General features: G+C 46.7%; 1 protein-coding gene and 1 long non-coding RNA gene across 3 annotated transcripts in view; one reads left to right on the top strand and one right to left on the bottom strand.

Annotated features, from left to right (window-relative positions):
* The window catches only part of SLIT3 (slit guidance ligand 3), a 598,007-nt gene that overhangs the window by 176,163 nt on the left and 397,994 nt on the right, over positions 1-23,850 (bottom strand). The window contains exon 5 of one of the 2 annotated variants that reach the window (XM_034656754.1): positions 10,100-10,171. The exons of the other annotated variant lie outside the window; for it this stretch is intronic. Coding sequence (XP_034512645.1) covers positions 10,100-10,171 — 72 coding nt within the window. The remainder of the gene's footprint in view (positions 1-10,099; positions 10,172-23,850) is intronic. 2 annotated transcript variants of the gene reach the window in all.
* LOC117801563 lies at positions 4,921-6,748 on the top strand. The gene is made up of 2 exons (XR_004624221.1): positions 4,921-5,133; positions 6,504-6,748. It is a non-coding gene; the product is annotated as an uncharacterized LOC117801563 (long non-coding RNA).

Raw genomic sequence — 23,850 nt, 5'->3', positions numbered from 1 at the left:
CTCCATGCAGGCTGACTTGGGAACCTGAGACTGTGACCATTATTTAAACACCCTCAGAGTTTATGCGGAGTCTTTACGGGAACACCAGGCCCGGGCAGGGGCTTTCAAGTCCAGGTCTCCTCTGAAGGAGAGGAGTCAGGAAGAAATTCTAATGCTCACACCTCAGGCTACGGGTGAGAAAGCCGGGACTGCTCCTGGCTTTCTTGCTGACGCGCTCGGTGGCACTTAAACTTTCTGGGTGTCACTCACCCTCTCTCAAAGAAGCAAAAAGACGACGTGGGTGTTCGAGTCTGAGCAATGGAATAGATATAAGTTATTGTGAAGGGCTGTGAAACATGAAGGGATTTCCCTGTACATTTAAAAGCTCACTTCCAGGGCTTAGGAGAATGAAGGGAGGGATGAATGGGGGAGCGCGGGGAATTTTTAAGGCAGTGAAACTACTCTGCATGTTTCTACAAAGGTGGATACGTGTCATTGTGCATTTGCCACAACCCAGAGGACGTACAACAGCAGGAGCGAACCCTACTATAAACTACAAATCTTAGTTAAATGTGTTAATATTGGCTTAGCAATTGTAACAAATGCACCACAGTAGTGCAAGATTTAATCGGAGAAACTATATTTGTGGGCAGAGGGTACATGGGACTAAGTACCTTCTGCTTAATTATTCTGTAAACCTAAAACTGCCCTTAAAAAAAAAAATGAAGTCTATTAATTAAAAAAAGAACTCACGCTTTCAGATACTCCAGCTGGTCTTCTCAGAAATTTGTTCCCAAATGGTGACCATGACAGCTTATTCCTGCCTCCCAGGGGCTTGGCTGGTGCTGGGTGTCAGAAATGCTTTCCCAACATTCCCCAGTGATCTATACCTGCTGCTTCCTACAAGACATCATCCGTGCTCACCAAATCTCAGAGCTCTTCCTAGCCAGCCACTCAGAAAAGCACTGTCGCATCCTGGGATCCCACCTCAGCCTTGCCACTGAGCAGCTCTGTTGCTTTGGGAGAGTTCCTGCATTTCTTTGAGCCTCAACTTCATCTATACCTAGAGGCTAATAAACTTCTCCCTAAATGATCTGGCAGGGCTGCTTAAACAAGATAATACCTATGGGGTACATGGTGGCTTAGTTGGTTAAGCACCTGCCTTCAGCTCAGGTCATGGTCCCAGGGTCTTGGGATCAAGCCCTGCATTGGACTCCCTGCTCAGTGGGGAGTCTGCTTTTCCCTCTCCCTCTGCCCCTATTCATGATCTCCCTCTCAAATAAATAAAATCCTTAAAGAAAAAAAGATAATACCTATGAAGGCTTTGGGCAAACCATAAAGCATTATTATTCACACACGTAAAGCACGTACTTTCCTGTTTAATTCCTCACTTGCTTTTTTCCCATTTTATAGATTAGGGAACTGAGACTCAGAAAGGTTAAGTAACTTGCCCAAAGCCACACAGGTCATAAGTGCAAAGCAGGAATTAAACAAAAAAAATCAAGTCTGACTCTAAAACTCGTACTTTACATTTACACTCTTCAAAACTATGCTACGTTGTCTCCAATGAGACAAGGAATCAAAGCATCAGCAGTTACCAGAGTCTCAAAGAGTAACCCCACTGTCATACTAATCTTTCCTCTTCTGAAGACCCTCTCATTTTTTTTTTTAAAGATTTTATTTATTTGACAGAGAGACGGAGAAAGAGAGGGAGAGAGAGAGAGCATGCAAGCAGGCAGGGGGAGCAGCAGAGGCAGAGGGAGAAGCAGACTCCCCGCTGAGCAGGGAACCCGATGAGGGGCTCAATCCCAGGACCCTGGGATCATAAGCTGAGCCGAAGGCAGATGCTTAACCAACTGAGTCACCCAGGGGCCCCTCATTTCTTTTGAGAGCTAAAAATCTCCAGGCAAAAAGCTCAGCTCAATGGTGAATTTCTCATACGACCACGCAGCTCAGCTCCGAGGCGCCCAGAACCACTGTGCCTTCTTGCCAGGGTGCAGGAAAGAAGGGATTCTATTCTACATGCTTGGTTAAACCCCTCATTTTCTGTAGATTTAATGCTCACAGGGGTTAAATATCTGCGATGAGTTAAAAAAGCACTTTGTCCACAAATAAAAATATCCCGGACAGTAAATTTTGGTGCTGGACTCAGAACAGTGGTCTCCATTATCCTGAAAAAGCCATGAGGGATTCTATGGGTTGGTTCTCGAGGCTTAGCTTTAATTTTTCTTTGTTCCCAGATGTAATCGTGCTCTTTCATTCAGGGTTTTAGTGATTCGCTAAGCACTGGAGCCTTTGTGTTCTGAAAGTCATCCACTTATTAATTTTCATTGTTTGAGCACCTATCATATATGCCAGGCATAGACCGACTCTTGCAAACAAGCAGACGGTGAACAAGACAGACTCGACCTGTCTACATAGCTTCAGGCCACAGGAGGAGAAAGACAACCGAGCAGACAGTTATAACTTTGAGTGAGCATAAGAAATATCCAAAGCCCAATAGAGGACCCCTAACGCAGACTACAAACTGTATGATCTGGCTGGGAAGGGGTTCTGTTTGTCACTTAAACAGCTGCAATTCTAGGCACAACGTCTGGAATGGGGCACTTACCACTACCACCTCCTTGCCTTTGGATAACACAGTAACGTATCTTTCCCAGACTAGTGGGATCTAATTCACCGGTGTCTTCTACTATTTTTCTGATTTCAGTGGATTTACTGTAATAAATCAACTGCTGCTTATTGAACTCTTGCATTGTTGGCCGTGGGGCAGACAGAGAAGATGCTCTAGGGATATATTTACCGTATTATATATGCTCCGTGTTAATCTGTTTGCCTCCTTCTGCAGATGAAATTTCTCAAGAACAGGGACTATGTCTTATTCTTCTGTTTCCAGGACTGGCTTCTGGTCTGGTATGGGTACGGGCTCAATCATGATGTGTGGAAGGAAGAATGGAAAGACAGAAGAGCAGAAAGAAGGGAGGAAGGGAGGGAGGGAAGGAGGAAAAGGAAGAAAGGGAGGAGGGCGGACAGGATCCCTTTTTAAGGGTAGCTTATTTGGGTAGCACTTAGCAGATGGGGGTCCAGTCCAGCTTCCTCCAGCAGCATTTCTGAACTGACATACAGCCACGAACGCGGAGGGAGGAAAGGCTGGAAACCCTGCCGCCCCTTGGGCAGGTGATCGCACAGCATCTGCTTGCCCCCTGAGAGCAGATTTCCCGAACCCCCTGTCCAAGGGGCAGCGTGGCTTTCCTCATGAGAGGCAGGCACCACTCCTGGGTCTGAGCCAGCAGAGATGCCTGGCGTTGAAAGCTGTCTCTGCCTCTGGCCTGCTAGGCCCTGGTGACGGGCACTCGGTTCAGCTGCCCAGTCTGCCCCTGCAGGTTTCTGCAGTTTGCCGCTGCCTCTTTAGGTCCACTGAGCCTGCCTTTGGGGCCCTGTCATCTGTCAACAACTGCACAAATACTCCTACGGGCCACCAGGACTTGAGTCTCCCCTCGGCCGACCGTCCTTCCCACTGTCACTGGCATGGCCTTTCTTAAATGAACATCTGGTCACACCACGCCCCCATGAAAAGCCCTTCAGTGGATCATGTGGTGCCATGAATCACAACATTCGAAGTCCCCTCCCCACTGGCCCCAACTCCCTGCCTCGCTAAGCTCATCTGTCTTCAGTGCCTCTCTTGCTTGCTGTGTTCCAGCCATCAACTCTTCCAAGCATTGACTCTCTCATATACCTCTGTGCCTTTGCACCAGTGGGTGATTTTTCACATGCTATTCCTTCTGCCTGGAAAGCCCTTCCCCTGGACGTACTCCTACTCATCCTTCAAGACCCAACTCATGTCACTTCCTGAGTGAAGTCAGAATCAGGCCTGTCTGGGGGCTTTCCCGCCCCTTCATCCTTACCTCCAACTGAGTCCTGGTACACGGCCTGCACCTTCTCACTTACTAGTCTGTCCCCTCACTAGACTGAGTTCTCTGAGTACAAGGATAGTACCTTGTTCTTTCTATAATATTTTCATATTCAACGTTTTAATGATCGTGCATGATTTCCTATACATAATAGGTCAACTGCAAATACTCAAGGAATGGATGAACAAACATTCAGTTCATGCATTTTTAGTCAACCATACTCTCTGCAGCAAACTGTTTGGGCACTAGGAATTCCACAGTGACAGAGGCAGGAGAGGCCCTGCGTATACATGTTCCTTCTGTGTGACAGAGACAGGTTGACAAATAAATGAACAAGATAATTTCAGAGGGCAGTAAGTGCTCTGAAGAAATATAACTGGGTAGTGGGATAGAGAGGAGGGACAGTGAAAGCTGGGGGAGCTGCTTTGGATGGGTCAGGGAAGGCCACCCTGAGGAGGTGATGTTGGAGGTGAGAATGGATCTGAAGTTGACCATGCCGAGTTGCGAGGGCTTAGCATCCCATGCAAAGGGAGGAAGGAGTGTGGAGTGTTTCAAGGGATGAGGTGGAGCACGGGGCGTGATGTGGATGAGGGAGCGCCCCGCCATATAGGGAGGCTTGCAGGGCATGACCAGGAGCGTGAACTCTGTTCCAGGCACAATGGCAGAATGAACAGCTGCCGAGATTAGCAGACACGGATGCTCTCAGCGAGTGGGTGCTTCGTGTCCCTCCACACACCTCCCTCACCCTCACATGAGATTACTGGCTGCTCACCGGGCGGGCGGAGACAGCCCTCATTAATCTCAGGAAGCAGGAGGGCAGACTCGGGCAGTGCGGCAACCCAGGCTAACTAGAGAACACAAAGGCCGCCTGCCTCGCTTTGTTTTGAAACCGTCAATTCCAAATTCCGCTAGCTGGCAGAGACAGGGGTTATTGATTTTCCCTTCTGGAATGCATGTCCTACAGAGTCCTCGCAAATAGAAACTGAAAAACAGAGGAAAACACAAGTGCTGAGAAAGATAGGGCAAGGGGACATTTTTTTAAAAAGCAGTCTATACTGGATTTTGTCTTTTTCTTCTTATGCTTTGTTGGATGGTGGCTTGTCACCTGTTTTTCCCAATTCACTTCTTTGTCCTTATCTCTGCCTTCCCGATGATCTCCCGCTCCCCCCCTCCCGAGGCCTCCGGTCCAGTACCCGGCGCACCGTTTGCACACAGGAGGCAGCTTCTGCTGCTTTACCTACAGGTCAGTCTCTCCAAGTGTTCTTTCTCCAGATCTGGTTGTCCAGCTCACTGCTGCTCTTTATTTTTTATTTTTTTAAAGATTTTATTTATTTATTTAACAGAGATAGAGACAGCCAGCGAGAGAGGGAACACAAGCAGGGGGAGTGGGAGAGGAAGAAGCAGGCTCCCAGCAGAGGAGCCTGATGTGGGGCTCGATCCCATAACACCAGGATCACGCCCTGAGCCGAAGGCAGACACTTAATGACTGAGCCACCCAGGCGCCCCTCACTGCTGCTCTTTAAACACAGCACCCCTCCCCTTCACAGACAGGCAGCAGAGTGGGACCAGCCCATAAATCCAGCTTTCAGTAATTGCACAGAATGGTGTCCCCAGCTAATTACCTTTTCTCTCTTCTCTTGAGAACCAGGAAGCAATTATGGACTTCCTTCCACTGCCTTTAGCACCCATTCTCACTTGGTTAAACACCACGTGTGTCCCGCCCTTGCCTCTGACGAAAGTTGCATGCTTGCCCCTTTGCCTCTGTGAATCAGGCCTTCCCTTGCCACAGGCTTCTCAGCTACTTGTCCTTTCTTCCTGTTGCTAGCATGGCTGAGTAGAGAGGACCTGGGTCCACAGAAGTGTCTATGGATAGAGTCTAAAACATGGTTGGGTATGTTAATAAGGATAGATATGTGGGGAGGGCTAGGCCCAACTGCGTCTGTTGACTTTAACCAAATTAAACACACTGATCGAAACTTAACTTTATCATCTGGAAAACGGGTGTATCACAATCTCTTCCTTCTCGAAGGGGAATGTCAGGACAAGCAAAGAAAATCCATGTCAAGAGTACAAAATTTAAAAAAAAAAAATAGACAATCCTTGACCTTCTCTTCCTAATGAAACATATGGTATCGTGGACAGGCCCAACTGTAGTCATTTCATAGCCTGATACTCCAAAAATTTATCCTCTACTCCTATTTTACCTAAGAAATAGAGCAGTGTTATGTTCCCCGAGCTCACACAAGGTGGTAGAGAAGGCTGGGGAGGGGGTGAATGGGAGGTGGTTCTCGAAACAAACTGATGAGAGGGATGTACCTTCCTGAGATTTAAAATCTGTAACAAGAGAGACAACCCACATGCAGGTAATTGAGGCCTGGTAGGTAGGTAGGGGGAGGGGTGTTTCCTTAATAGGTTTTATACAAACTTAATTTCTGCAAAGCATCTTCTATTTTACATGTACTGATGCATATTTAAATGTATAACTTCAATTATCACCTCGACGCAGATGCTTCCCCTCCTTGAACTTGCTCCTCAGCTCAGCTCCTACATCTCCAATTACCCACATGATAGTTTCTCTGAAGGCTTATTTCCTCTACCTTCCTCTTCTTAAAGCCATCGAAGCTGAAGCTCATAGACAAAGCCGAGGCCCAGAGACCAAAGTCATTCGCCCCGCAGGAGCAAGAGGATGGGACGTCAGGCTCGCCAACTTCCAACACACAGAAGATGCTCCATCCACGCTCTCCGTGGAAGACTTGACATCACTTCACACCCAACTTACGATCTTCAAGTTTGTCTTTTCTCCTCCTGACCTTTCGGTCTTTGTGGAGTGGAAGCTTCAAGAAGGCAAAGCTCGCAGATCTACAGATCTTACTTTCTGTGGCTTGCCCCAGAGCTGGCATTTAGCAGGTTCATTTTGATGGCTGCATAGATGAAAGACTATGAGAATTTGCCATCATTCCTTGTATTGTCTGAGCTTGGAAACTCATCATTTTCTATTTTTCTTCCCCCCTGGCTACTAATATCTCACTGGTTGCCAATTTCTGTTGCCTTGGCCCCTATTGGTATCTTTGGATCCTTCTTCACTTCTGATTGCTCTCTTTCCCAAGTGTAAGCCCTGACCCCTTATGTTGGATTCAGCCTCATCTCCTGTCCCCCTCTTTCCTTTTCCTCCTCCTCCTGTCCTAGGCTCCTCTTCCACAATAAATGACTTCATCATGATTTTTCCCATGTTGGAAAAAATCTACATTCTCAGTACCTACATCTAAAGTCCTTGCAGGCAAGTGTTGCCCCCACCTGGCCTCCACCTGGCCTCCACCTCTCTTCCTAACCTTATCACCTGTTGTTCTGTCTCATAAACCCCCACCCTCACAAGATGGCTCTGCCCGTGTCCCTTAAAACACACCTTATACAGGTTTGCCTCTATATTTGCACACACTATTGCCTCATTTACTTTGTGAATTCCAGTCATCATTCAGGCCTGGGTAAAGTCTTTACGATTATAACAACAACAAAGGAATACAGCAGCTAGAACTTCCTAACTATCTTCCATGTACTAAGCATAGTACTAAGTTATCCATACTCATTATTTTATTAACCTTCACAAAAAGCCTAGGAGGTCAAGTACAATTCTTTTTTTTTTTTTTTAAAGATTTTATTTATTTATTTGACAGAGATAGAGACAGCCAGCGAGAGAGGGAACACAAGCAGGGGGAGTGGGAGAGGAAGAAGCAGGCTCATAGCGGAGGAGCCTGATGTGGGGCTCGATCCCGTAATGCCGGGATCACGCCCTGAGCCAAAGGCAGACGCTTAACCGCTGTGCCACCCAGGCGCCCCAAGTACAATTCTTATCCTCATCTTACAGTGGAGGAAATCTAGGTTCAGAAGTGTCTAGTAATGTGCCTAAAGTCACAGACTCTGTGTGCACAATAGCTGAAAATCAGACCTAGATCTATCAGGTGGCCAAAGCCATGTTTCTAACTTTTAGGCTACACTCCCTAAAGCCATGTTTCTTGTCTCCAGTTTTACCGTAAGCTACCCAAGAATACAGATAATACTTCTGGGCCTCATAGGTTCTGCCCAACCAAGTTATGCTGAAGGAACTGATTCAAAGTGTAAAGTGATCAGCCCCCTGCCCACTTTAGTTCTGTTGGCTAATTCATCCTTTAAGCAGTGTGTTTACTTCCATCTCCTCTCGCCCCCAGGACCACATGCTGACACTGGGTATAAAAAAACAAAAGGAAGATCCTCCCTGAGTTCAGGCCTTTGAGTAACACCTATTTGCAAGGGCTGGAGAAGGAAGGCCTGACAGTTATTCCTGAGTGACTCAGGAGTCTGTGTTTGCAGAATCTTGAATCTTTGAGCTCCTGAGGCCTTTGTGGAGTTAGAGATATTACAGGAAAACAACAACCGCCCCCCCCCCCCATTCAGCAACTACTGTGGACCACTGTGAGATTTAATCACTTTCTTGAGAACCAAAACTGCAGTTGGTAATTACACAGCTTGCGTACACATCACTGCAGTGTTTTGTTGTTGTTAACTGGCCCATTTAAAATTAGAGCCATGAGATAGGACAGATAAACCACATTATATATGTAAAATGTAAATCTGGGCATCAGCCAGATTAAGAAGCTGGCTGACCTTGAGTTAGTCACTGCCCTGCTCTGGTCCCCAATTTTCTCACTGTTGACGGATGGGGTTTTAGAGGATCTCTAAGTTCTCTTGCCTTGCCTTTCTGGGATGCTAATTAGCATCTTAATTTGGGTTTATATGCACAATCTTGAGTCAGTCACATTCTCCATGGCTTTGTCTGCTCCAGCCTGCCCTCTCCTGCTTCTGAGCAAACACCCCCAGATGAAGCGGTGGGCAGCTTGCTGTGTGGAATCCCCTTGCAAAGTCCTCGCTGCCCTAGGCTCCCTTCACCTTGAGATGCCTCTGCCCTCTTGTGTGCTTTGCATGTGAAACAGCAAAACTTCCCGTTAGGTTCTCAGCCACAGGGGAAGCAGACAGCCTGTATCTGGGAGCCATCATCAGCTTCCCAGGACACTAATATCCCTGCAGTCCTTATAAGGAAAACCAGCTAAAGTAGTTCCAAAGAAACCTCCTTCAAGACTTCTCAAGTTGAGTGGAAGCCTGCAGAGGCCAGTGGACAGAGATGCTTGCCCAGACCAACCAGACCCTCTCCTGGGCCCCTCTCCCAACACACGCTCTGAACACATGGACATGGAGGTAGGGCAGAGAATTTAGAAGGCACAGTCCTCGTGAAAGTAAGGGCCCAGGAGTCCCTGCTAAATAGCATGGAGGCCAGGTTAACAACAACAAAGGTTATCTGGCAAGTTAAGACACATAGTGATGGACTAGTTCTGCATGGATCCTATCAGTGGGCACAGGAGTCTGCATGGGGTAGAATGATACAGAACCCCACAGGCAGGCACACACACACACACACACACACGAGGGGGGCAATTATCCGAAATCTGCAGAATAACATCCGTGGAGTGTACCCATGGCAGCTTCCTGGTTTTTACACCATACTAGTTATGTAACATGTTACCACTGGGACGAAACTGGAGTAAAAGGACACGTGGACCTACCTAGTATTTTTGAAACTTCCTGGGAATCAATAATTATTTCAAAATAAAACTAAAAACACCCCCGAAACCAAGCAGCTAGTGCAGTGAGTGGATGTGGCTGTGTCCCCCTGCGATCCTGGGATACCAGCAGCCAGGCCCTCTCACCAGACCCTATTCTAATGGTGATGCCTTCGCTGTCATGATCATTACCCCCATCATCCGGGCTCCCATTTATTGAACACTTACTACGTACGAGGCATGCTTCCTCATTTGTGTCAATGCCCCTACCAGTCCATCATCCCCATTTTATAGAAAATAATGACCTGGGGAGTAGCTGAGTCAAGCCCCAGGCCACAGAGCTATGGTGGGGCCAGGTGCTGACCCAGGTCTGGGACTCTAATGCTCACACTTGGGGCTGAAAAACCAGAGAGCAACGGGACTCCGTGGAGCTGTCATGGCATCCAACGTGTGTTCCCTGGAAACCACTCAAGCACATCCCTCACTCGTCTCAAAGGCGCCTGCACCACCGAACCAGCGCACGGCAGGGGATACCACCTTCCCATTGCGTCCCTCACCCCTGTTCTCGCCAGAAAGTCACATCTGCAAAGAAAACAACAACAACAACAAAAAACCACTTACAAGTTCTTCACGTTGGCGATGCCACGGAACGCCTTCCTAGGGATCCCCAGGATCTGGTTTTCGCTCAGATCTCTAAACAGGAAGAGAAGAGGCACACCGCATTAAGGACCAAGGCCCGGCTTTATCTGCATCTCATTATGACAACAAAACCCCTCGCAGCTGCCTCTGAGATCAGGAGTGTTGGAGGGACTGTTCAGTCTCAGGCCCCAGGCTGCTAGGAGCCTTCACATTGTTCCTCTAGTGATGGCCTATGCTGGAATGGTTACCAGGCGGGAGCCGCTCGCCTCCAGGGCGGGCTCTGTGGGTGGTCTCGCACCTCCAGGCCACGAGCCAAGACGCTGGGTTATTTGTTGCTCATACCGCACCCAATTCTCTGTTTTGCCACCTCCCAGAGAGACCCCTTGCCCGCCCCCCCCGTCCCTCCCCCACTGCAGGGTCAACAGCACTCAGTCTCCCACTCTTAGGCACTCTCTGCCTTTGTTATCTGGGATTGGAAAGGAGCCTAGCCATCCTGATTTTCTGATGGGGGTGACCATCTCCGTTTGTTCCAGAGCCCCAGACACCCCCCGGGGGCCTCCTGGATCGACTTAGTGACAGGCCTGATGACTTCAAATTACATTTGTACAAACCTGTCCAAAATGGGGGTCCCACTGGCACCTCATCTAGCATTAAGCAGTAGCTAATGTGTTGTTTTGAGGAAGAAAGGTAAGGGACAAAGTGTCAGGTGTTGAAGTCGGCTCAAACCCAGGTCTTGTGACAGGGTCCTCTTTAAAAATCCCCAAAACCCCAGTTTCCTTTCCTAAGACCCATGTGGCTTTTTCCATTTCCTTCCCCCCATCCCCCCACTCAAACCAAACACATGCACTTGTTTTCATTCATACCTCAAGCTTGCTTGGAATCTCAGTGAGTAATCACTCCTACCTGTGTGTGTCTACACGCACACACACGCACACACACACACATCAATCGTATGTATATACATCTATAGATACAGATATATATCTCAATTATTTTGAAAATAACACAAAAATCATTAGATATTAAGGTAAAAAATTACCTACCCAGACCATAACCACTGTTACAAATTAGGAGCAATATGTATAAATTTCACCAATATGATCTCATAGTATATAGTCAGTCATAAACTCTTTTTTCAGTTATTATATTGAGAACATCTGTTTCTGTCATTAACAGTACATGTATGCCAACATTTTTAATCACTGTATAGCATCCAATTGTTTACAGGGCTATAGGATCCCACACTGTGGGGTACTGTCACTTAAGGAAACACTAGGGTGAGTTTTCCTCCCCACATGTTTTTGGGGGCAATCGTTGAGCTCCTTCCCTGGTATAAAGTCCTATAAGGAGAACATGCTGGGTCACAGTGTAAACGTCTTTAACTGCCAAGTTGTCCCAGAGGCAGATTGTAAAATGGATACTGACCCACACAGATTTTCCACAGGAACCTAATCAAAGCTAAAGAGGACTCCAAATACGTATTTGAAAAGAGAGGTCAGACAACCATCCCCCACTAAAACTTAGGCTGTCTGAATTCACCTTGTGTGAAGGAGCAGGAGGCAAAACAGAAAACAGAAGAGAGGTGTCCCTTTCCTGCTCTCACCTGCGGAGAGGAGTTATCACACTCCAAGCAGCTGGCTGGTACTTTAGACGCTTGGGGATTGTCTGGGGCCATGGTTAAGCCCCAAGGCAAGGCTCAGAATTGGGGTGGGTGTAGATACAACTACGGGTGGCTTCTGGGGCTGAATAACACAGTGTTCCCCATCTCAAATCCAGTTTCCTCTGTCTGCAACTGGTGTAAATAAATTTAGGTGCACAAGGAGCCCCCATTGCAGGCTCCCCCGGCTGGCCTGATTCAATGAGCAGGGCTCCAGCCTGGAGTCGGGGCACTGAACAAAGCCCACGGTGACAGTAGAGGTCAGGCAGGGTCACCAAGGTCACTTCTCTGCTCTCCATCAGACTCCAGGAGAAGAGGGCGCAGGTCCTGTCATCTGACTAATGCAATTCCCACCAGGCATCTGGGCTCTACCCAAGGCTCCAGCCACCACAATGGGCCTAGTCTTTTCTGCCAAGTAAAGGCTGGTCTCCAGGACAGCACGCCCCTGCCCACTACCCTCCCAGCCTTGGCTGCTATCTTTGGCCACTCTGGGAAACAGGTCGGGCCGTACTTCTGGCCAATGGCTGATGATCAGAATCAGGGGCAGGGGAGCACGCAGGAGAGAGGTTTAGAGGAGTCAGCTATAACCATGCCTGGGAGCTAGGAGAAAGTGCCCGTACTTCAGTAGTGCGTTAACCCTTGGAGTTTAAGGTGCTCCAAACATACTGAAGAAATAACTGAATGATGGTTCTGGCTTGTAATAGGGTGGGATGCTAAGAGGAGAGTAACATTTTAGCAGAAAAATCGGGCCCAGCTGCTGGGAAACATCCCACAGAAGCAATCACACGGGCAAAATCCTGTAATCGCACGGGGCGGCCCCTTGGGCTTCTGGTCACTGTTTTGTTGCTGGAAGTAGACCCAGTCTTGCTCCTAGTTGAAGGGACCCAGTTTAAAGCACAGCTTTTTTTTTCGCTTCTCTGCCGTGGCTTTCCTCCTGCCGCGGCTTTCCTCCTGCTGCAACTGATTGTGGATTGTAGGGAATTTATCTGTTCCCCACGACACGATCCGCTTGAAAATTTTATTAATTTTATTTTCCATTGAGCCTCTGTTCTCCAGCTAACAATACCACTGCCATCCATCTGCAGGACTGTATATTGATTTCATAAATACCTCCAGTGGGCTGACAAACTGACAGCTTTAATGGTGTTACTGATGGGGCGTGGAGGAGGGTTCAGGGCTGGGTGCTTCATTTTCGGTAACTGTCCCTTCACAATTATCTCGAGGCCTTTGTGAAGGCTCCTAATAGCGTGTTTATCTCAGCGTGATGCCAGAGCATGGAGCTCGGACTAAGCACTACCCTTGAGAGAGACAAGAGCCACCATTTTCAGCTGACATTTACATAAAAATAACAAAACCTATCCATAGCGTCCAAGAGCCTAGTTCCGGCCAATTGCTTGCTGGGGGTTTAGTACCTTGCCCCTCCTGAGGGAAAACGCTCAGAAGGAACCAGGGAAAGAGAACTTTTTTTTTTTTTTTTTTTTTTTAAACATTAGATGAAAGGTATGAGGCTGGAGCACGATAAGAGGATAAGGGGCGTGCTGAAATTTTCTGGGGGAAGTAAAGGAAGATGGCTGGTGGGAAATACTTTCTTGGTTGGGAAGTAGGGCTACAGATTGGGATGCCTTTAAGTAATTAGGACTCTGAAAGAAAGGAGAACTGCATTAGCTAAAGTGCATTTTCCTGCTTCCGGAAAATGATTAACCGATGGATTATTCCATCCAAAAACACAAGACCAAAGAGGACTTATTAAGGAGACAGTAAGTCAAATAGGAGTTGGCAAGAACCAATATATCCCCTTTCCAGCCAACCCCCCCCCTTTTTAATTTACTAAAATGCTTTGGACACAGATTAACTTTCTTCACAAATTTATTATTGCTTCATCTACCTTGAAACGGGAACTGCAGACACTTTGATAAATGGATTGAAAGGTTGTCTACTTCCAGTGGAGCTTTGCAATGCTTCCCCGTCTCTCCCTGCAATGTCAGGCATGCTTTGTTCTCAGAGCCAACAGTGAATGACAGTCCCCACCTTCACCCCCACCCCTGCCAACCCCATGTTTACCAGGGAAGATAGCAAGGCAAGAAGCAGGAAAACAGTCTCCTCTCCGCTCTGGTAGGGACAATGCACTTGTCGCAGGTCACATTCATGCTCCCAGGAAGTCCTGTCTGTGTTAAATGGCAGTTTGTGGGGGGAGGAATTTGCTCCTAGATGTTAATCTTCAACTATTCCAAAGGTACAAAATGGGGCTTGGAAACTCCCCCAACCTTCGGGGATTCTTGTTTCTGAGGTGGGGCAAGCGAGTTAGCTGTATGACCATGCCAACTACTGAAATACTCTATGCCTCAGTTTCCCCATCTTTATAGTGGGGGCTTTACTGACCTCCTTGGTTAATCACGGGGATGAAAGGAGTTGATATACGTGCGCCTTGCAGGGCACCGGGAACCCTGTAGGCATTCACCAAACGCCTGCATTTATTTCTTTGATTTTCTGCCCATTTAGTCCTGCATTTTACATTGCTGAAAACATTCTTTATGACCCTCTTCAGGACATATGTCTACAACTGTGCAAAGAATAGAACACATAAACATTGCTAATATTCTTTCCATAAAATCTGGGGGAGGGATCAAAGTTTCCCTCCTCTATCATCTAGATAGGAGTATCCATATTTGATTCTAGAGTCTTTTGAATGGGAGAGGAGAGCTTGATTCAGGAGAAAAGGTCTCAGATTGGGCTCTCAAAGAAGCTGACACTTAGCCAAGTGATGGATTCACAAAGTGCTCCTGGGAGAGACCAGTAAGGGATGCAGGAAGCAGGATCAAGAAGGGAAATACAGGTCAGTTAGGAAAAGTCCTAGCCTTAGCACCATATCCTAGGAGCTCCTGTCTCTAACCAAGGGATCTGGGCCTTTAGAGCTCTGCATCAGACAGTCCTTGGTTAGAGACCACCCAAGAAAAACACAAATTGCCTGGCTCTGCCTGTTCTCCATTAGGCTGAACAGGGTGACTCCAGCAACTCTAAGATTGCTGAAGACATTCCTGGTCATGATCTTTATTCTCAAAATCTAAAGAAGCAGGAGATGGGAGCCAGTGTCAGTAAAGATACCCAAAGGATCCAACCCAAAGCATTCATAAAAAGGCTTCAAGGGCAATTCTCCTGATTCAGGAAGTTCTCAGAAGATTAAAAAAAAATTACTCATGAAAGATGACATATTCAGGACCGAGGATCAAGAGGTCACAGGGGAGGATTAGTGACCAAAGGAAATTGCCACAACCCAGTCGATACCTTCTTTGTCTACCTCCCCAGACGCCGTGCACTGAGACCAACTAGGTACCTTTTTAGTAACTTAAAACAAAACCAAAAAAACCCACCACCTCTTGATTAGCCAAACTAAAAGAGGGGATGATCTAGAAGCATTTCTAGGGGTGCCTGGGTGGCTCAGTCAGTTAAGTGTCTGCCTTCGGTTCAGGTCATGATCTCAGGGTCCTGAGATCGAGCCCTGAATCGTGCTCCTTTCTCGTCGGAGAGCCTGCTTCTCCCTCTCCATCTGTGCACACTCTCTTTCTCTCTCTCTCAAATAAATACAATCTTAAAAACAAAATAAAACAAAACCTTTTTTATTTGGAACCATTATTGGATTTGAAATCAGGGCAGTGGATTACCACTCTGATTCTCTTTGGCCTGAGTATGTATTAAAATTACTTTCCTAGTCACTGCCTACTAGGGGGAAACCTGCCCATTGGTACAGTTGGTATCAATCAAAATTCATTTAGGGATTTAAAAAATTTCTGATAGATAATCCATGAATCTAAAAATTCTTGTACTCTCACTGCTGCCATGTTATACAAAGCTGAACCCTGCTCCCCTTAGCCCCAACTCCTAATATATAGTAACTGTGACATTATCACTCCTCTCTAGGAGTCCAAGAGAAAGATGGTCTTGCTTGCCTTATTTTATACAATGAGAGGGACAGACATGCAGGAAAAATTATTCCCTGGGGATTTTACGATGTGAACTTCGGGGAGGATTTATCTTAAAAGGTAAATCTCTTCTGCAGGCAATTTACCTTAATAAGCAAGATTATATGTGTTTGCAGTTGGGTCAAACCAAGTGAGCCCCAAGCATATGTCCCAGCTAAGAAGCCCTGGTACCTCCAGCTGGGTGTCTAGTCAATGGCATCCTTTGTCTGAGGGAGATTATAATGGAATAGCTGAATCATTTCCTGAAAGAACTGCCATGTATGCCAGAGACCCAGAGAATCGACATATCACTGGGGGACAAAAAGCCAAAACATGACCAAAACAACCAAAACCAAACCAAGACAAAACAAAACAAAAAAACCCCCAAAACCCCCAAATGATTAGTTTCCACTGTTCCAGCTGGCTTCTGAATATTTCATTGCACCAGTTTACATGCTTGCTCTCTTGATGCTAAAAGCTTACTGAATGAAAGAGATCAGGAAAAGCTCCTTTCATTCTGCCTCCTCTGACAAGCACATTAGAAAATTCCTAGCCACACCATTCAGCTGTTTAATATTGGTAGATTAAGTGTCAGCTCAGATTCTTCATGCAACAAAAAATAAATTTAGCACCTACTATGTGCTATTCTTCCGTGTCACATGTTGAGACACAGAAGGGAACAGAACTGAGTTCCTGTCCTCCTGGAGCTTACATTCTCTTTGACCCCTGATACCAATGAACAGAACTCTTCCCATATTTGATTGGAAAATAGACATCTAGATGTCCCCCAATCTAAGAGCTGCAGTTTCACGGTTTTTCCCTTTCCAACAAGAAGAAATCCTGTATCTAAAGTCACACTGCAGACTGTTCCTAACCAGCAAGGAAAATAATTTACAGCTTTTTTCTACTCGATACTCGACATCTTTTAAGTTTTTTTTTGGGGGGGGGGAAAGATGCTGATCCGAATCACTGGGACTTGCAGTCTTATTTCATCAAGTACTTTGGTTTTGTCTTTCACAGTGGACAGTCTGATAAAATCGGGACAGTTTGAAGATGCTATTCAGAGTTGGCATGGCACGCGGCAGCTGTTCTCACAGTGGGGCTCATGGTCTACCTCATCAGAATCTTCGGATGATGCTTCAAAAAAATACAGATCCTTTGTTTCTAAAATAATTTAGATAGGATAATGGTATTGTGGGCTATGTTTCCCTTCATTGAGGTCTTTATCTTTGAGAGATGCATACTGAAGTAATTAAGGATTAAATGACGATGTCTGGGTTTTGCTTCAAAATAATGTGGAAGAGGGGGGAGTGGGTGGAAATGGAGAAGGAGTAAGATTGGCCATGAATGGATACTTACTGGAGCTGAGTGCTAGGTGCAAAGGAGTCCCTTTATAACTTGTTCTTGACTTTTACATATGCGAGAAATTTTCCAGAATAAAAAAACGTAGTGCCGATTTCTGGGACCCATCCCACACCTACTGAGTCAGAAACCCTGCGGATGGGCTCTGGAGCGCAAACTTTGAACAAGTTTGAGAGGATGGGTAGGATGATTTGTGCATGGGATTACGTGCTGAGTTCACACCCCAGTTGTGCTACTTAATGGGTTGTGTGTCTGTAAGAACATCAATTCAATTCCGAGCCTCAACTTGTGCTTCTGTGAAATCAGGATAAGCATTGAGAGTAATGAAAAATCAAGTGCTTTCTATACTCTAATGCAGGATATAAATGCAAATCACTATCTTTGTCTTATTAGCATGAAGCTAACAAATACAGCATCCTGTTACCTTAAGTATCTAGGGAAAATTTTAGGTCCAAGATGCAAAGGCCTCCCGTGTCTCAGGTGTGAGGCTGCAGGTGTTCGACAAAGTACTTATGGGATAGTGTCACAGAAGGCTGAAGGGGGACAGAGTGACAATATCTAATTCATACTTGACAAAGCCACCCAGGGGCCCACTTTGGAGGCTGACCTAGAAGGGATAAGAGTCCATTGATGGTTACACCCTTCCCTGGGACCCCAGCGATTCAGCAGGAGGAAACCAAGCACTTTGCCCCTGGACTCCCCTAAACCTGTAGGGGAGACTCAGGTGACCGGGATTAGAGCATTCCAGGTGCGGCCTCACAGACAAGTGTTCTCCCAGGTTTCTAGGAGGGTTGCATTGAGGGGGGAAAACACTGGAGGACAGGTAATGAGCAGCCGGGCTATGAGGCAGATCTTGAGCTGTGACCATTCTAGAGCAGGACTGCAAGTAAGGTTAGGGTTATTTGTTTGCTCTATGATTAGTCACTAACATACACACCTTCTGACTCCTTATGAGCAGATGTTCTAGAAATCACAAATTCAAATGCTTTAGGATCACACAGGTTAAAGAAAATGAGCAAAGCAGGCTGACTGTGGACACTAAAGTAAGGAGGCGTGAGCTGGGGGACATAGGGCCCATCCCAATGAATTCCCCCCAATTAAAAACAAATAACTGGGGCACCTGGGTGGCACAGTGGTTAAGCATCTGCCTTCGGCTCAGGGCGTGATCCCAGCGTTGTGGGATTGAGCCCCACATCAGGCTCCTCTGCTATGTGCCTGCTTCTTCCTCTCCCACTCCCCCTGCTTGTGTTCCCTCTTTCGCTGGCTGTCTCTATCTCTGTCAAATAAATAAGTAAAATCTTTAAAAAAAAAAAAATAACCCTCCGTGCTGGTCAATAGGACACTTCAGCCCAAGGCTGAAAGGTATGGAGGCCAACACCCTCCAGAGGGAATATGCTAATTCTAGGACAGCATTGTCCCATAGAAATATAACATGAGATACCCATGAAATTTAATTTGTTCCATTAGCTGCATTAAAAACAATAAAAAGAAACAGCTGAAATGAATCTTAATAAAGTATTTTACTTAATATATCGAAAATATTTTAACATATAATCAATATAAAAATAAATTAATGAGATACTTTATATTCTTTTTTAGACCAAGTCTTCAGAATCTGGTGTGTGTTTTACATACATCTCAAGTCAGACCAGCCACATTTCAAGTGCTCAGTAACCACACATGGCTAGCACCTGTCATATTGGACAGTGCACTTCTAGAATAAGGCTAGGAGCTTGATGCCACAGTTCTATGCCCACTCATTGTCAAGAGAGGAAAAAAGTATTAGATATTGGATCCAATCTAAAGGAGCCCAATGTGGGACTCCTCGGAGGCTGGGTGGGTGGGTAAACAATAGGAAATGTGAAAGGGAGCCATTCAAGATAGAAGCCTTTGGATTTAAGGAAGCAAGCCAGGGCTTGAAATATCCTAGTCATTCAGCCATTCCTCCTACAAGCAGAGAACCTCCTTCCACTCATAGGATTTAATTTGCGTCTTTCTGAACAAACTTTCCAGGGCTGGCAGGGTTAACCAATGCTTCCAGTCCAAACAGAAGCTTTCTTCATTGAATTATCATATGCAACGCCAACTAAGGCTCTCTGTGTTCATGAAACAGTATTATAACTGACTGGTCATCTCCAGCAAATGACGCAGAGGCCGAGCTTCTCAACAGCTCACTAATTCCTAGAATTATCACAATTTAGTGGCAAGGTAGTTACATTAGACAGGATTGGGGAGCTCTTGTTATCAGTCCAATTGTGCCCTCTCTTCTGGTCCAGACTTCCCTGCTTCACTAAGTGGCCTAAGAAACATCAGGAGGATTCTAACTACCAGCATCTGACTCAAGTTCGTGTGTCCGCTGACATGAACGCTTCAGGGGGTGTAACTGAGATTTTTGTGTTCTTACATCGTGGGCAGAAATCTGATGCTGAAAACCATCTGATCCCAAGGATCTAATCACATGCCTGAGATAGTCCTTTGCCAATTTTAGGCCCAATGAAATGTTTTGGTTTAATTTCCCAATCTTGGTGTGTGTGTGTGTGGGGGGAGGTATCCACCTGGTTCAAAAGAATGGGGACCAGGGTTTTCTTTTTTTCCTTTGTTTGAAGCTATGTGTCTGCCCAATAGAGTTGGGGAAAGGGAGCCCATTTCTGTGCAATCCATCCTCCTTCCAGGCTGACATACTGTTCGACCCCCTCCTTTCCCTCCGTCCCTCTCCCTTGGCAGCCCTCTGAGGCTTTCATCCCTAATTTGATTGTCGTAGCTGACACTGCCAATCTGAAATCCAGGAGCACGTCTAACGCTGGCTGGACAAGGGGAGTGCATGGGGAGTACAGGGGGAGGCAAATTCATCTTGAGAATAGCTTTATGTAAATCGATCCTCTGGCCGAAAGCTGGAGCGAAGCATTTGCTGATTAATTGGAGAAGCGTCCTTGTTCCCATGTCTTCTTTAGAGAGATGGCCCAAATTGAGTCCTCTCTTCTTCAGAAAGACATTCCCATGCCAAAAAGCTTTTGCAATTAGGAGATGAAACCTTACGAGCAGGGGGGTGGAGGCAGCAGGGGTTGGGGGAGCGTTTATGGAATTTGTTCTGAAATGAAGTATGTGCATTTGGGCTGCTTCATGATTAACTGCTGACCTGGGCACCTTCATTTGCCTTCCAGATGGTGGCCTGATAGCCTAGGTTCTGAGGCAGAATAGGCCATCGGTGAAGACCCACTTGTACAATGAGCAAAAATTAAGGGGGTGGGAAGTATACCTTCTAACGTGTTTTTCTGGTAGATTCCAAGTTTATATTTTCAGTGACTACTTGGGCCCATTTCTGTTGGCATCAGGAAAGAGAGAATGTCTGTGATTGACTCAACCTCTTTTCCCTGTACCTCTTACTGCCTATGAAAAAGCGCCAACAAAATGCCAGATCATCCACCCAAGTGGTCCTTTAACCGAGGGCACTGTTCAGTCTGACCTTACCCAAAATCTCAAAGCAAATTAAGGACTTAGGCACAGGCAGAAGTGAGTTTGGATCCAGAGGGATCTCTTGTTTGCTAATCCTGAGCTAACTGAAGGTCAAGCTTGTATGGAAACATGGCCGTTTCCATGGGCTCCTTCATTTAATTATTAGTTTCACATGGTCAGAAACTTTTGCTGAGCACAAAACCTGACACACCACTTAAAAAATATTTGTTGAATGGATTAAAAATAAGCGAAAAGGATTTCATGTCATTGCCTGGTTCATGAATGATCGAGAATAAATCTCAAGCTATGGGGATTTTCTCTCCCCAAGTCCAGTTTGTCCCTTTCGATGATAAAGTGCTCTGCCCCTGTTCCCCCACCCTTCTATCTCTGCCTCGCTGGTACAGTACGGTGACTGAGAACTGATGTCACTAGAACGGGCTTGCGTTCGAAGGAGCCACTGGTAAAGTCTTTGAGAAGGGTTTAGTGAGCTACACTGAAGTGTGGGAATGAGTGGGTACCTGGAAAGGAAGGCTAAGCAAATAATTTGGTTTCTCAGAATAGAGTTTAAACCTGGTCTGAGAGGATACAAAAGATTTGGAAAATGAATTCAGTCCAGAAAAGGGCTGTGTGCCTCACAAAGAAACATCTCCAAGAACATGCCCTCCTCCTCTCCCCACTTCTGAATTCTGACACTTGTTGAGGCTAGGACACTAGAGACGATCAAACTCTGGGGACAGAAGGAGACACTATTAGCATCAAGCTATAGACGATGTCAGAAGGGGATGACTGGCAGTGAGAAAGTTTTGATTATCTTTGTGATAACTTGCTTTGTGATAACTCTCCTTTCTGCCAAAGGGTCGAAGAGATGTGGAAACCCGCACGGAGCCCGAGGATTAGAAGTCCAACTGGGGAAGGTGGGAAGCAGAGAGGCAGGCCAATGGACTAAGGCATTGTCATCTGGGAGCAGGGGAAGCCATTTCCTGATTTCTAGCCCTGTAAAGTTCAATGTTCAACTTGGTCATGAAGAAAGGATCCTTTCCATACTCCCCTGGGTACCCTGTGTGGGCCTGACCGTAGAGTAACATTTTATGGACTGAGCAACTCCTCCTTCCTCCACTGGAGGATATGACACTGGGGCTCCTCCTCTGCCGTGTGTTCATTCTCACTGAAGAAACCTGAGCACCTGGGAGCGGGGGTGGGGGGGGTGGGGGGATGACACCTTGGGCTGTGGCTGCCCAGTGGCTCGAGTCTGGGATGCAGAGCTGCAGCTCAAGGAAATGGGGCTTGTATATGCCTGTTCCTTCTTGTAACTTTTCAGAACCCCATTAGATAAGTGAAACCTCAGGGATGAAGGTGAGATGCTATCCTATAAAATCAATGCGGCCCCAGAAAGGCTCAAAATTATCTTCTATCCAAGCAGGAAAGCAATTCAGCAGGAGCTCAGCACCCTGGGCTGCAAGGCCAGCTCCTCGAAGCCCAGTGTTGGATGAAGTATGTAGCAGCTAAAGCCATTAAGCTATGTTAATACTATAGCACGACACTTCTCCTCGTGACGCCCTGCACTATTTATTGTTCAAAACAACTACAGCTATTGCTAATAACTCACACCTGTGGATGTCCTGGTATCGACTCAAGCAAAATAGATGCTGTTCTCTTGCTTATTTATGTAAAAATGGGTGCAGTTCAATAGGCTGACACCAAGTTTGAAGTTAACACTAATGTTTAATCCCAGACCTGCTTCTGGCCATTTAGCATGAAAGGCAGGAGAAGAGGGGTGCGTGCTGGGAGAGCCTAGTGAACCGCAGAGATGAAAGTAAGCAGTGATGAATGTGGGGCTGCTGCCACGGGTCTGACACCCAATACTACAAACTCCCCTGTCCCAGGCAAAGGGGATAGGACCTCCATGGCAGGAGGTGGGGGCAGCGAGGAGGGATAGAGGGGGGACTCCTTCTGAAACACCTCCCTTTCCTCTCTGTCCATTACTATAGCCTGAGCCATACCCTGCCTGGTAACTTGACTTCCTTCCTTTCATAACTGACCCCAGAGGTCCTGCCTATGGTCAGGATTCCAGGAGACAGTGAGGCACAGTATTGGAAGCATGGCTCAGGAGCCCAGGAAAACTTGGTGTGAATTCACACTTGGCCTCTTGCTAGCTATGTGACTTTGCATGAGTAGATCACCCTGTCTGAGCCTCGGTTTTCTCATCTGTAAAACAGGAACAATGAAAACACTCATGTCAGGGAATTATTATAAAATGGGTAATGAATTTAGAGCTATATGTTACCTGGTTGATAATAAGCACTTAATAAATACCAATTATCATGAGTGCCGTATCTATTCGAGTCAGCAAACCTATGCGTAGATGACAAGAAAATCCCCACATTCCTTGTCCCAGAGAATATTACATCAGAGCTCAAAGTGTAAAGCAACAATTCCCAGTCAAATTTAATACCAAAGAGAGCAATACTTGGATTCTGCTCAGGCCGCACTGCCAAGCTTCCCTGGGTCCTACAGGGAGACCTGACCTCATGGATTCTACTAGGCTCTCCCTGGGATGGATGGTCACGGAGCGAAAGCCCACAGCTCTTGGTACACCCCCTGGGAAGCTGGCTGGAACCTGTGGATTCAACAGCACCTGCTGTGCAGAGAAGTCAGCAGGAGGTGCTGCAAAGCGTATGGATGAGGAGGAGGACGGGAGGCAGCTCATGGGACCACGGGTAGGAGAGCTGGAGGGTCCAGTCAGACAGCCTTTAGACAGGGGAGTGGCCTCAACCCTAACTTGGGCTCTGGGCTGAGGGCAGGATGGTGCCCAGCTGCCTGTGCACGAACTCGGAACACGTCAAAGTAGCCCTCTACCTTCCAGAACATGAGCTTGTGGGGGTGCAGAGCCATGCGGGAAACAGCCACAAGAGGAGAGGCTGAGATCACTCCAGATGGGAAGGTGAGTTGAATTTGCTACTGAAGCAAATTCCCTGGCTGTCCTTCCTACCCCGTTACAACAGTCCTGTGGCTTACATTTCAAAGCAAAGCAAGGTCATCATTAATAAGGTGACTATAGTGCACCCATGGAGTTAGGTGCTATGGGTCAAAGCTAAGAAAATGAGAAGACACCGTCTGTGGGAGAGGACAAAAGGGGACAGCAAGTATGACGTCACCTCCTAGGAAATGAAAGTCACCTCTGCAGACAGACCCAGCTGTTCAAGCCAAGATACACTGGGCCTCTGTCCTCTCTCCTATCCCCAAACCCACCCTGGAGGCTGCTCCAGGAGTGAGGGGAAGGAACCAGAAAGTCAGCCTCTGAGTGC

This window comes from Ailuropoda melanoleuca, chromosome 3 (assembly GCF_002007445.2).
Source record: "Ailuropoda melanoleuca isolate Jingjing chromosome 3, ASM200744v2, whole genome shotgun sequence".
Classification (NCBI taxonomy): Eukaryota; Metazoa; Chordata; class Mammalia; order Carnivora; family Ursidae; genus Ailuropoda; species Ailuropoda melanoleuca.
Note: the sequence above shows the minus strand (reverse complement) of the source record. Positions and strands in the feature narration are given on the sequence as shown.